This window comes from Pygoscelis adeliae, unplaced genomic scaffold (genome assembly GCF_000699105.1).
Source record: "Pygoscelis adeliae isolate BGI_AS28 unplaced genomic scaffold, ASM69910v1 Scaffold50, whole genome shotgun sequence".
In the NCBI taxonomy this organism is placed as follows: Eukaryota; Metazoa; Chordata; class Aves; order Sphenisciformes; family Spheniscidae; genus Pygoscelis; species Pygoscelis adeliae.
Genome location: NW_008823963.1, coordinates 340783 through 354723, shown reverse-complemented (window position 1 = coordinate 354723; position 13941 = coordinate 340783). Strand labels below are relative to the sequence as shown.

Here is a 13941-nt window from a genome sequence, read left to right as displayed (position 1 = left end):
CTGGACGTATTTAAAAGACGTGTAGATGAGGCACTTAGGGACATGGTTTAGTGGGCATGGTGGTGTTGGGTTGACGGTTGGACTCGATGATCTTAGACGTCTTTTCCAACCTTAATGATTCTATGATTCTATGAAAATATGCTTTATTTTGCAGAAGTGTAAAAGCCCTTTGTATACGGTCAATTTTTTACTTTAAAAGCTATTTACTTTCCCTTAGAACCGACTTCAGAAAAGCCATGCACCTACTGTAACAATTTCCACTGTTTGGGAGACTCAGAAATATTTATAAGGCCTGTTTGTATCCCCATGCCAAGGAGTAACTGAGCACAGGATAGAGGCAACATCTTTACCAATACCTCCAAAATACTCATACTATGCATATCTGGTAAGCAGTTACAGAGCTTATAAACAAAAGAACACAGCAAACAAAAACTAAAAAGAAGAAAATATTCATTGCTCCACTAAGCAAACGTACCCATTCCTCTTCATGCCAATCCACCTGCAGAGAAGATCGGCTATTTCTTCCTGTCCATCTGGCCACAAGCGTATCTTGATCATTCCTCAGCATCACTTGCTCCCCTTCTCCAGAGGTTGGAGATGCTTTTGAAGCTATATAGTCTGGCCTTGCAGCATTCAGTCCGTGTATTGAATTTGCCAACAGCTTGCAGTCACAGACTGTGACAAGTTGCCGGGTCTAAAAAGCAATAAACCCCCCAGATTTTAACAACTTTTCATTATTCCATATACAATTTATACTATATTCTTTTGCAGAAAGAAAAAAGAAGAACTAGTATTCTGTAAAAGAAACTAACCATTGTTTAGGAGTCTCTAAGGTGCCTTTAAAATCATTTTACAGAATGGCCTTAAAAAGTGATATAGGATACCAAAACAGAAATGGTACATTTCCAAAGTCTGTACTACTATATCAGCCTTGCAACTGTTGAAAACTTCACTAATAAATGTGCAGTTCACCTCTATTTGCACTTCACTCTCCATTTGATGAAAGCTTAGAACAATGTGCAGACATTTTTATACCCCACACAACAGTTGCCACACCAGAGAGACCATGCTTAACCTCCACCATCCTCTCTGAAGTCATAACAAGACTTAAGAGGAGGGCTGAAGATATAACCCATCAATCAATGCAACTTATTCCCTGTCGTATTTAGTGGTGGCGTATTAAAGGATTTCTGTAAGTTAGGTGAATACGAAAAGTATCTGGCCCGCGTGTCTATTAAAAAAAGAAAACAACAAGCAAGCCCTTACTACATTATATGTACACATTGTCCAGCTGTAGAAAATCCCACAGATCAGTTATACACACTGTACTCATTTAGAGTGAATATTGTAATAAATAATACATTTACATGGGGTCACATTAGTTTTTGCACTCTACAAAGTTGTATGCATATCCCCCCCACTGGGACAATTTATGGCAAGTTGAGTGGCCATTACTGCCATTTACAACCTTCAGACCTTCTTCAGGGACAGAAGAGATCAGTAAAACCGTATTTGGTTTTTTGTCCCTGTAAATAAGATTGTGTTCAGCTGTGGGTCCAGTCTGGTTTCTGTTAGCACCCATCAAGAAATAACTGATTCACATCACTATAATTCAAGCAAAGGCTGTGTCACCATTATTCCTTATTTCACCAGTGGAAAAATACAGAGTTGTTTCATTAACTTTTGCCCAGTTGCTGCTGCTTGACAGATGACTCAGAGGAACGTTAAAAAAAAGCAGGTGGTTATGGAGAAAAGGGTCTAAAAGAAAGTGAAGAATGCACACTTCTGGAATATGGGGAATGGATAGAGGGAACCAGAGGACATTGCTCTCCACTGCACTCTCAAGAGGAGGTGAAGGCAAGAGTGTAAAAAGTAAGAGACAACCTAAATAAAAAGCAGCAAATTTCAAAGGCTGGTCTGATTTTGCTTTTTCTTTAGGACTGTACATGTTACAATACACTACTGGACAAGGTAAAATAGATGTTTCAAGAAACCCTACTAAAGATAGAGACAGAGGAAAAAAATACACTGTGATTCAGTGTGGAAATGTGTTATTCTCCTACCTTGTCTGCTAGGATGGCAAGTGTTCTTTCAAGGCCATTAGCTGATCTATCCTTGGCAGCTCTTGAGAGCCTTTCTGCATAGTAACTGACTTGTGTTTTCAGGGTGTTGATTTGTGCAATAATTTCCTTTGCTCTAACAATGTCCTGTGGGATGTATATTATAGACTGGGAACTTGTTGAAGTGCTGAAAAAGAAAGACTGATCTTAGGGGGAAAATTGATCTAGAGGTACACACATTAGAGTGGCATGCTGGGGAATTAATGGCAGACAACAAAAATTTACCTAAGCTAGCAGTGAAAGGCCAGTGGGCAATTGCGCAGCAGGAACATGATCCTAGAGCCTTCTCTGCCTTTACTGAAAGCATTCAGATGCAGATTTACTAATCCCTTATGCCAAGGGGCTGCGGGCAGAGCTTGTATACCAGAGGGACAGTTTTGCTGAGGAGAATGTGGGTGACAGATTTTGCCATCAGATACAGAACCACTGTTTGCAGAGACAGCTTGCCCCACTCTCCCTCTCCTTAAGACACAGACACTTCACTGAGGCCTGGTTTACAAACCTGTTTTATCACATAGCTACTAGCACCATGAAAAGAAAATCTGCACTCCTTCTAACACAGAAATGCCACCCAGTTCCGTAATGCAAACACTGTATTAACAAAAAATCCTTCTGCTTGTATATCCTTTGCTCTATTGCAGGCCTGATTCAAGTCACACCAGCAAAAGCAATGTTATGATATATAAAAACCAAAGTATATCTCCAGACTAATCCAAGGACTCCGTCCTTGGTGTAGCTTCTGTTAGCACACACTTACTATACTAAACTAAGGACATGATAGAACTCTCCCTATTATAAACTCAGCTGTAACAATATAAAGCAATACCAAATTCTGGCCTTTTCCAAATAATAAGGGAAATAAACTATACCAATAAAACATATCTTTATATTGGGATACTGCAGCTCCACTAAGACTGCTTACTTGGCAGTGGAGGAGAATAGTTTATGTCCTGTAAGTTTAGATGTCTACAGAAGTTGCTTATCCAGTCCAAGACAGATGCTTGGACTCCCTCTGTAACTGCTGGAGAGAGAATAGCACTTCTAAAGGGTGATTTAAACCTACCTGAGAAGAGCTGTTCACAAAAGCTGCCTTTTAGCTCAGAAAATTACTTTAAGCCGAAGTTGTGCTCTTAGTTAACTATTTGGAACGAACCCACCACTACTCCCTTTGCCAGGCAATATGCTGTTTTTTTTCTCCCAGTAGGAAAGCTATACAAAGATCAGGCCTTTACATCAGCTCCAGCTGTGACAAGTGTGATGCCCGTTCACGATGTGGCATCAAGCATGAGGTGACACCAATTGCATATTATCTTAATTTTATTCATTTTTTCCAGTCATGAATGGCTTCAGCATAGTAACAGCACAGAAGAACCTACTGTTTGTACCAATCTCAGCACTGCTCGATGGACACAGCTATGCCGAGAGACTACACAGAGAGGAGTTTCTTTTCCAGGCACAGTTACCTCAGATCACGACCTCCGAGGCGTGTGAATTCCTCTCCTACCCCTAGAGCAATGCTGTTAATTTCTGCAGCGTGTCTGTGAGGTAAGACAGGAGGGTTGCGTGGGGCACGCTTTAAAATCATTGTCACAAATACCAGTTCTTGTCCCTTAACTGATATTAAGGTGAGGGGGGAGCTTAATCCCAGTAGCTGTCTTGAGCTCCATTACAAGAAAAGATGGGGGATTTGTTTTCAGAGGATATAATGCAGAAGTGATTCTTGAAAGAGTTTCCTTATTTGTGTCCCTCTGGTCACCCACCTGAGTGGAGCAGAGAACAACCACTCCCCAGTACTGCTACCCCATACAGCAAATTAATCTCAGCTTTTAGGACTTTCCCTGTGCGTGATTTGTGCTCTCCATTGGCCGGTGATCTTAGTGACAATTCCTCTGAGCAATTTCTTTCCACGACAGTGTGGTTAACATGCATAAAGACGTATTTGGCAAGAAAGGCCATGCAGTATATTGGGATCTGATTTAGAATTATTACATTTTTAATCACAAACATTTGCTGGGATGATCAGGGGGAAAAATTGATGGTGTAAAATTCACATATATTTACTTTCCAACCTGCAATTGCTTTTTCAAATGAACAGCTCTCCTTGCACTATATCAGTAAACTGTAACACAGCCTTAAACTCTCAGTGAATTAAGGGTTCAACCTTTAATATAAGTAATTTAGAGCAGAACTTCTGCGCTGTTGAACCATCAAGTAATGTTTCCTTTTCATAACACTGAACACCACAACATGAAGAAAAATAAACAAAAGTTAAGTGAAAATGTTTAAATGAAGACATGGGTTACAAAATTATAAACCATGCCCAATCTATCACCATAAAGATTTTAAAAATACGTAGAGTTATCTTAATTATCTTCCACCTCTGGCAGAACGTTTCTCTCTCCAGGCAGTTTTCACTGGAAATAACAGAGGAAAAGATATAAAATTCTTGTATTCTGATCTTCAGTTTTCTAACTTCTTACGATCAGAGAAAGCCAGGAAGCTAGCTGTTCATTACAAACAAACATTGCAGATGAAATGAAATTCATTCATACATCATGTTCCACAAAGCAGCTACAATTACTTAGAGCACAATTAGGGATGCCATGATGCATGACATTAAAAAGCCCTGCACACTTTAAAACACAACAGATCTTTGCCAAAGAAAAGAAAGAAAAGAAAAATAAAACAACCCAAAGAACAGAAACCCTCTCTACAGAACTCTCAGAAACAGAAAACTCACCAACACTCCTCATAACTGCTAAAAAAACAAAAAACCAAAATGAAATTAGCAGATTGTTAGCAAATACCAAAAGCAGAAAACAAAACAAAGGATGTTTGAGGAAATAACTTATTTGAGTCATCTTTTCAACAAGTCGTTGATCGTACATAACGATTAAACTTGTAAGCAAAAAACCACAGATTGCCAGATGCCCATGTGTTGTTCTGGGGAAATGTTATGGATGCACCAAGCACAGTTCTGCCAATGAAAGGAGAAAGAACTGAACAATATCTACGTAACAGTGAAACTGAGGAGATGGATCTCAGTTCTACTATACTGGCTTTTATGATAACATAGTACTTGAAAGGAAAGTTATTCTTCAAATGTTGAACCTGCAGTTTTCATGGACCCAGAAAGAACAGTTCTGTAAAGCTTAGAGGAAAAGTACTGGACAGAAATTAAGCTCTCTGATCAGCTTAATTATTGGGTCGGGAAAAAAAAACAACCCAAACCAAAAACAAAAGACATGGGAACTTAGATATTGCAGGAGTGAGGCCCACTTCAGTGGTTAAGCTCACAGAAGGAGGTTATTTCAGAAAGCAATAGGGGTATCAAAAGAACAGGAAGGGTGAGCCTAGCATACCAGTGTTTCCAGGTTTAGTTTCCTCTAGTCCCATCCTAGCGCACTCTGTAAGTCAGGAATAATTACACCAGGCATATTTTTGCACCAATCTTTTTATCAGTACATATCTGACTGATGTTCACAGGATGCTGCTATTCACTTCTCCATTGCCAAAACTAATTCTGCAGTTGGCAGAGCCTGGTTCCCACGTCACTCTCTCCTCCCATCAGCTCCAAATCCTACAAATCCTTTCTTTGGAAGGGCATTATCAAGGTCTCCTTTTCCCTGGCTGCAATGACTCCTTGTCCTGCTGCTCTCATTGTTCCTTAAATTCTCCATACTGCAGCAAAAGTAATGCAGACCCAGACAGCATTATCTCTTCCTTGGGAGCTGGAGTGGGTGCCATGCAGATCTCTCCCTTTAGCATATGGGACCTTCCCAATTTCTGCCCCTTCCTCTAGTACATACGGTCGCACTTCCAGAGAGGTCACTAGACAGTCCCTGAAGACAGGACTGTGGAGGTCAAGTATCCTGCCTGTAAAGCAGAGTGAGGCCAGAGTCAGAAGCCTAATCTGTGCATAAACCTTGAGGCAGTACAGAAAAGCCTCCAGCAATAGTCCCAGAACTAAATCCAAGTTGTCAACAAGGAATTTGCCTATCAGTCACAGCTGTACTAAAGAGAGTTCAGCAACAGGACCTTGAAGCTATGAGAGGGGTGAAAGTCTCCTGAAAATAATGGGTTGAAAGCATGATGTAGCGCAGCTGAGGAGATTCTACAGAGAAAATTTCTAACCCACAATTAGGCAGAGCCCAAACCCAACACCTAAAATAGCTAAACTAAATGAACCAACAAGTATTCAGGAAAATTAAAGATTTCACTAAAAAGACTATTAGGAAGGGCCCATCAGTAAACAAACAAATATGGTAATATAAAGGGGAAACTGTTTTTCCTCTCCTTCCTTGGAAAAAAACATGGAATAATCTTCACATTGTATAGTAGAACTATTGAATGAAGTGCAACAAAAACAGAGAATGGAATGGTTTTCCAAATCACTGAGCATGGACCAGGAGGAAAAGGCACAATAACAGCTGACAACGACATTTCTACTTACTGTTTCTTTGCCTCTTCAAATTTATGCAGCTTTTTCCGCAAGCCACCTGATTTAAAGCCTTGACAATGAGCTGCTGGTGCTCCTATGGTGACTATGTCGTAGTTCTGATCTGGGATGGACAAAAAGGACTTACAAATGAAAGCTTGTCATCTTTACTGTGGACAAACAATTGTGGAAATTGAAAAACTACTCTGAAAGTAATTTTGGTAAAACTTTGTGCCAGTGTTTTGAAGGACATGGAAAACTGAATTGTTTTAGAGGCCCTGGAAATCCATCAAGTACTGCCGAGGTGAAAGAACCATACTTGAATGCAGGTCCTCTGTTTCTTAATCTAGAAGACTGACAGTGAAAAAGAAGCCTTGAACATTGGTGTTTACACAAAACCTGCCATTACTGGAATCCCTCGCATGGATACATGGGACCAGTGTGTGTTCATGGTTAGTGGGAATTACTGTTAAAAGAAGGGAAAAGCCTAGGTTATTTATGAAGAAACAAGCTTAATGTGAACAAACTGGTGTGATTTTGCATAACTGTACATGATGGTTCCAGAGAAAAAGCGCACAAGCTTAGCAACAAACAACAGACAGAACCTTTGCTATTCTGCTACAATCCAAAATGACTGGAGGGGACACAGCAGCTTAATCCAATGTATTCCCTAGTACAAAGGCTGACGTGTCACCTAGGGTACAGTTAACTCCAGAACCTAGTTTTCCCACCTGTAGAATAGTGATAATTATACTTACACCTCTTCTTTTGCAAAAAGATTTGGAATCAGAAGGTGCTACAAAAATGCCAAGTAGCACTAGTACTACAGAGCAGTAGTTTGTAGAAGCTTGTCTATATGGTTGAGGATAGAAATAAAAAATGGAGACAAAAGTAACAGAATAAGGTGAAGAAAGAGAAAAAGAAACAAATACCTGATCCTCCATCATCCTGGACTCTCATTCTCTGTATATGCAAATTCGTGGGAACAAATTCCAATTTTTTATCAGCTTTCAAGCTACTGGCTTTAAATGAAGGACCTGAGAAATACAAGAGAAAAATAAGCATAAAACCCCTCTGCTTCTGCTCATGCTAAAATATTCAAGGAGTTTCATTCATCATTTGCTACATGCTGAAAGTAAAGCAGAGAAAAAAAAAAGATGTATCTTTCTGTTACTGTTCATAATTGTTGTCTACTTTCAGGGCAAAATAAGAGAACGAATAAAGCAGACAAATATTCCCAGACCATTAGCAAACTCACAATAAATGTTAATAAAGAAATCTAAAAATAGTATTTTTTACTCATCAAACTAAAACATTCTGGGTTCCCAGTTTCAGAGAAGCACTAACAATCATGGCTGAGAAGTATCACGTTATTATGGAAAATAAATCACCTTTATACTGGTGCAGGTCAGTTAGATTTTCCTGATAAGTTAAAATGATTGTTTGGTACTGAGTAACTATTTGTCGACGAAGACTTTCCCAACAAGGAGACAGTTCTCCCAATTCTTCTAGTTCGCAAACCCTAGGGAAAAAGAAAAAAAAAGGAAAAAAAGAGAAGTGTTTAGCTCCATTGTCCACCTGACCAAGAATGAGTTTCACACTGTTATCAATGTAGCACCACCCTCAGGTGACACATTCTCAATTCACTCTGGTCTAACCTCGTTACCAGACTGGGAATGCTTCCAAACATACATCCCAAAGCACAGCTGCTGAGCTCTACCCCGAGGTACATAGGTTCCTCACAGGCAGAATACACCGTGTTCCCCCCAGGAGCCTCAGGTGTTGGTCAAAACCAAAGCTTCCCACTTTTCTGCAGGAGCTCCAAACTATATGATGATTTGCAAATGACGGGCACTGTCATCATGTCAGGTGACTTGGGACAAGGACCTTTTTAGGCTACTCTACTGAACTTTGGTGGCTCTCAGATTAAATCAGAACTGTGACAGATCTTAGGTGGGAGATTAGCACCTATCTGACATTAGGTATAAGGAGCATCTGTGCTGGCCAGGTATCTACACAACAGTTTTCAAGGCCAGGCAGGGAAGGTCTAAGATGCATAAGCATCAATAAGGGTTTGGAGACACAAAAGATGAGCCAACAAAACCTTCATCTGAGATTCCGGATTTTAGGCACTCAAGTTTCACTGTAGGTGGAATAAAGGACGACTAGGTACCCCTGGACATGAAAACCCCTGGCTTTCCCATTGCACCCTGACTGCTAGTTTTTCAGTCAAAAATGGCAATCCTGTGTTACATACTGCTCCCCAACAGGGCTGCTGAGAAAATATTTAGTGTATCTCATGTCATGCTTGTCTTCTTGGATTAAAATACTATTTACAAGAAAGGAAGAAGGGAAAAAGTAAACAAGTCAACACCTGACACAATTCAACAGCACATTACCCCAGAAAAGGTAGAACAATCATCTGTCAAAGGGATCCAGCAGTTTTTTGCAGTTCTCTCAATATCCCTAATCCATAGTTTTAATCAATTGTCTGTACATAATTTAAGACAGCATTTCACAGAACAATTTCTACTCGACAGTATTTAGGATATTATCAAAAGGAAGCAAATTTCCAAGAAAAGCACCAGATTGATTTGCCAATAGGCAACAGTGTAAACTATTATTTATCAGTGACTTGGAAAAAGACACTTCCAGTTTCATCTTCTAAACTGCTTCTGCGTAAGATGCTATTATGACCACCTTGTCAAGCTCCCTGCTCAAAACAAGCCATGCATTTGAACCCAGGTCTTCCTGAAGTAAATTCACAACTTAACACTTCAAGTTTACTTGTTTGTCACATAGGGCTAAGACTGCAGGGGACGTGCATGCCATAAATAATTAGGTAGTCAAAATATCCCCCCAGTTAGATGCTTCCTTTCAAAGAGCTCTGGCCCAGAAAAGCTTTATGTAAGAGACGGCAGTTGTGATTATCCAAGGATGCTTTAAAAGTCACCAGGATGTTAAGACAGAAGCAGCTGTGCTGTGCTTGAGTAGCTGTCCGTCATTCCTCTGGGCTGCAGCACAGAGAATGGAGAAAAGAGCGCTTGGCCAAATCTGAGAGATCCTATGAATACAAAGTGTGATTGTGCTATTTCCCACACTGTAACAAAATAGGGCACTAATTCAAAATGAACATGACAGTAACCCACCTTAAAGAAAAATACTCATTCATTAGAAATATAAAAGCACTGATGGAAAAGAATTCTGCATGTCATTGAGGGTCACCTCAACTGAACAGAGAGAGGGAGTCTTTCTTGCTAATTACACCAGTCTTATTTACCTTTGAGCCATGCAATTCAGAGCATACAAAGTTGTATTAGCAATCACCTGGGCTGTTATTAACCTCCAACTGCATACAATATGCATCCATCAATCTCTATATGATTTTAGCAAGAGCCTCTGAGCAGTCACATATCATGGCTAACACCTTAAGAAACTTCACTGCCCACAGTCTTACAGGAATCCACATCTTTTTTCCCCTTTCACCCTAAATTCTCCTCTTATTATCTTCAGGTCCTTAAACTACATCCATCACATACGGCACCTGATGGGTAAGCCTGCCAACTCTTTACAATATTATGGCTGTACCTTGTAATGAATAGGTGCTTTTAAACGTACTCTGAGGAAAGCTGTAGAGAACCAAAGATATAAAATAAACTATGAATAACACATGTCTAAATGTGTAATGGCATATCCCAAGCCCCCTCCATCAAGGTTGTAGCAGAATAACTACAGCATTCATTCTCCAGAATCTAAAACCTGACTACTCTTACTAAGTGCACATCACTAAAAAACAAAACTCAACAGCAGAAAAAAAAAAATCAATGTGAACTTCGGAAACTCAGTCATGTCATGCATTCATTTTTCCATACATTACAAAAATTCACCGCCTCCTCCTTGTGAGAATTTATCGTTTTTGCAAAATACGAAGATACTTGAAAACACCATAGACTAATTCTGCCTGCTCATATGGATTGACACATGATTTTCTTTCACAATATCCCAAAGGAATTTAAATGTATTAATACAGGATACTGAGAGCACTAGATAGTTTTACTTTTAATTAAGGTCAGACTTAATTAGGCCTCTAGGAGTGGATTCAAACATAGCTAAAATAAAAACCCAATACTCAGAAATACAGCTAAAATTCTTTTACCATCCCAACCTTGGCTTTTATAAAGAATACACAAACCACTGTGTTTGCAAACCACAGCCTACAAATGTAGGGAAGTCATAAATAGGTATGTTGCCTGGAAGAGAGTTAATTGCTTCAAAAAGCAGCAAATTCAGAATAAACCTACAAAATGCTTAACAGATTTCCTTCTCTCTCCCACCGCTTCCTAAAACGAGAAGTCATTACTGTCCTATAGTGTCTCATTTTACTTGCTTTTGTTCTGATTGTTTTCCATTCAAAACTACTCTTCTGACTCTCAAAGCCATCTCTTCACTCGCTGAGAGAAGTCAGTGCTCCTGTCATCTATCTTTGCTTTGCTTTCATAGCGCAGAAGTCAACTGACTTTTTCAAAGTTCACCTTCAAAGTGATTCTGGTTTTTCTTCTCTGTCTGCTACTCTAATTACTCACTCCTCCTCAGCTGGTTCCTGTGTTGTCTCTGTTCCTTCCTCAAAATTCTCAGCAGCTGGAGTTATTACTCTTTCATTTATGCTGTGTCATCTATCCAGACCTCCCCCCCACCTATGAAACATTGAGATATGTTTTATCTTTAATTCAAATTCATTTTTCTCTTTATATTAAAAATAAACTATGTTTAAAAAACAAAGTGTATTGAAGTATATAAATTATTATATATATAAAAAGATAATGTATTCTAACGTGCTGATCCTAATACAGTCACACGACTATGGAATAATATATTCTGTGGTCTTATCAATACTTTTGTGAGAGGAACAGATAACCTCTAAGTGCAGATAACTGCAGTATGATCCTAAGTGTTCACTCCGCCAACAGTTCTCTCCCATCACAAAATCTGTAAGTTCACATTACCATACACTCAAGCCCGAACTCTGTACTCTGACATGAAATCTCATTCATTTTCACTGTAACTGTACAATCAACAAATTGCTGCTTTTACTATTTTTTCTTCAGTGCCTCTGTGCATTAACACAGATATATTCCTTGGTAACTCCCTAACAGTCACATCCACTGCTGTATTACTGCACATGCAAACCGGTTCAAACGCACCTTGCTGCATCTTCTTCTAGAAGCAGCTTCACAAATTGCCTAGGGATGTGCAGCGACAGGACACTCTCAGCCATCTGCTCCAAGATTCTCAAGTGGTTTCCATCAGTGGTTGGGAAGCGATACATTCGGCAAATGGCGCCACCAAACACTAGAGAATTAAAATCATGTTGTTTTAGCATAGGGTTTGAGTTAAAAGTGTACAAATTCTCTCCTTCTTTAAAGTAAATGGCTTCGATTCACTAACGTGCTGTAACACACTGACGCAAACATGTGGTTTAACCAGGCATCAGTCTAGCTTTTCCAAGTACGGTCATTCTGCAATGACCGTTCTTCCAGCATTTGCAGGAAAAGCCTCCAAATGATTGAAAACACTGGTAAGGAAATAAAATACATATTCAACTTCTGAATGACTTTTTTTTGTGTTTTATGTACTGTGCATTTTCCTCTCATGCAATAACTTGCTGGAAATCTAATCTTTCTTCAAGAATTTTTTTTAAAGCCACTGCTTTCCTCTGTCCCTCCCCTCACCCTCCAATGATTGCTTTGGAATAGACTAGCAAATTGCATGGAAATTTTTATACTACAGTCAACTTAATGACAAAGGTTTGCTTCTGCTGTTTTTACTATACAGATGATAAAATAAAATATGCAGATGATAAAATAATTTATTCGTGTACGACCCTCAGAGAGCTGCTCAATCAGCAGCCTGTTCCTATTCAAATGAAACATCTGCTTAAGCGCGCTGGGGCCACAGGCAGACAGCAAGAGATGAGCTTTTACTGATGTCTAAAGCTTACTTGTTACAGCCCACAGCAGCTTACCAGATTTCAGTAGTGCATCTTTCCGTAATGAAGCGTATTTGGATCTGATTCCTAAAGATTCTGTTAAACTTTCATCAACTGGCAACACAGTCTAAACAAAAACAAAAAACCCAAACAGTAAAGAATAAAACTTCAGTGCCAGGGCAACATGCAGTGATGACCCCATTATACAGACTTGAAAGGAATATTCAACACAACGCATGTTTAAAATAAATATTTCAAATATGTTTACTGTGGACAAAAAACACTGCAGGCTGAAACAATAAATCTACTTAAACCCTCCAATCTAAGCATTCCTACTTACTTCTACTGCACAGTTCAAAATGCTGTAAAAATTTTCATCCGGCCCTTCAACTGGGCTGATATTGGCACAGCTCCAGAGCTCTTAAAGGTACGGCACCAGTACGTGCCAACTACAGGCCTGGCCAGATACAAAGTGATCCTAATCCACATTGTGACTGTGATACACAGATGTGAGTGCAGTTACCACCAGGATATTCAGAACACAAGGTTTACAGAATTAGACATATGTCTAGGCTGAGAAAGCACTATAAATATCTGCTCTCAGACAAATATTTGGGGATCACAAGAAAAGAATAATAATCCAGTATTCAAGAAACCTGTTCAGTTTTATTAAAGTCTTTTAAGGTATTTCTTTTTTAAAAGTTGCCTGTCAAAATTCCCTGAGCATCCCCATCAGAGCTTTGCTTGATGCCACCTTCCAATTCACAGGTGTGCAACACCACATCTTTGTGAAACTAGTTATCAACGCACCAAGTGTACCAACGTACAGTACCTCAAGCCTATTCTGATGAAAGGCATGAGCGCTTGAAGCTAAAGCTTAATCACTGTAAACTACAATTTTCCCCAAGACTTTTAACAAACATTAGCACCAAGAGCTCTGCAAAATACAAAACTGCTTCATCACCATTAGGCTGCTTTTTACAGTATTTTGAAATTGTAAAGCACTACACTAAATACCAAGATGGGCAGGAAAGTTGACAGCAGACCTCAACTTATTTCAATACTACCAATCAATCTGCATCTTTCTGAAGCTGATACAATGCTTATACTCACCCTTCCATTAATTGTATCAGGTGACCTTGTCACTGGAGGCCTTTGGTCAGTTTTTTCCTCCATTTGCCATCCAATAACTGTAATGTTACCTACACGGTCACTTTCAGCTGACCTGCAACAAACACTCTGCATTGAGATTTTTTTGGAGGTAGACCTGTTTATCAACAAGGGAACACTTATAAAAGGCTATTAATCTTCAAACTTAATAAACATTTTAAATAGGAAGCTTTTCAACTTCATTTTACATATTTTTATAACGCGTTATTTCAACAGGAAAATGCTCC

General features: G+C 39.3%; 1 protein-coding gene across 5 annotated transcripts in view; it reads right to left on the bottom strand.

The window, feature by feature from the left end:
- INPP4A (inositol polyphosphate-4-phosphatase, type I, 107kDa) overlaps nt 1-13941 on the bottom strand; it is an 83043-nt gene that overhangs the window by 35471 nt on the left and 33631 nt on the right. For 2 of the 5 annotated variants that reach the window (XM_009323607.1, XM_009323622.1), the window contains exons 8-16: nt 13658-13769; nt 12581-12671; nt 11760-11907; nt 7950-8080; nt 7491-7595; nt 6574-6682; nt 4861-4878; nt 2064-2247; nt 476-694 (exon numbers count right to left, since the gene is read on the bottom strand). In XM_009323607.1, the coding sequence (XP_009321882.1) occupies nt 476-694; nt 2064-2247; nt 4861-4878; nt 6574-6682; nt 7491-7595; nt 7950-8080; nt 11760-11907; nt 12581-12671; nt 13658-13769 (1117 nt within the window). The remainder of the gene's footprint in view (nt 1-475; nt 695-2063; nt 2248-4860; nt 4879-6573; nt 6683-7490; nt 7596-7949; nt 8081-11759; nt 11908-12580; nt 12672-13657; nt 13770-13941) is intronic. The other 3 variants (XM_009323629.1, XM_009323600.1, XM_009323614.1) reach the window with 2 other exon arrangements.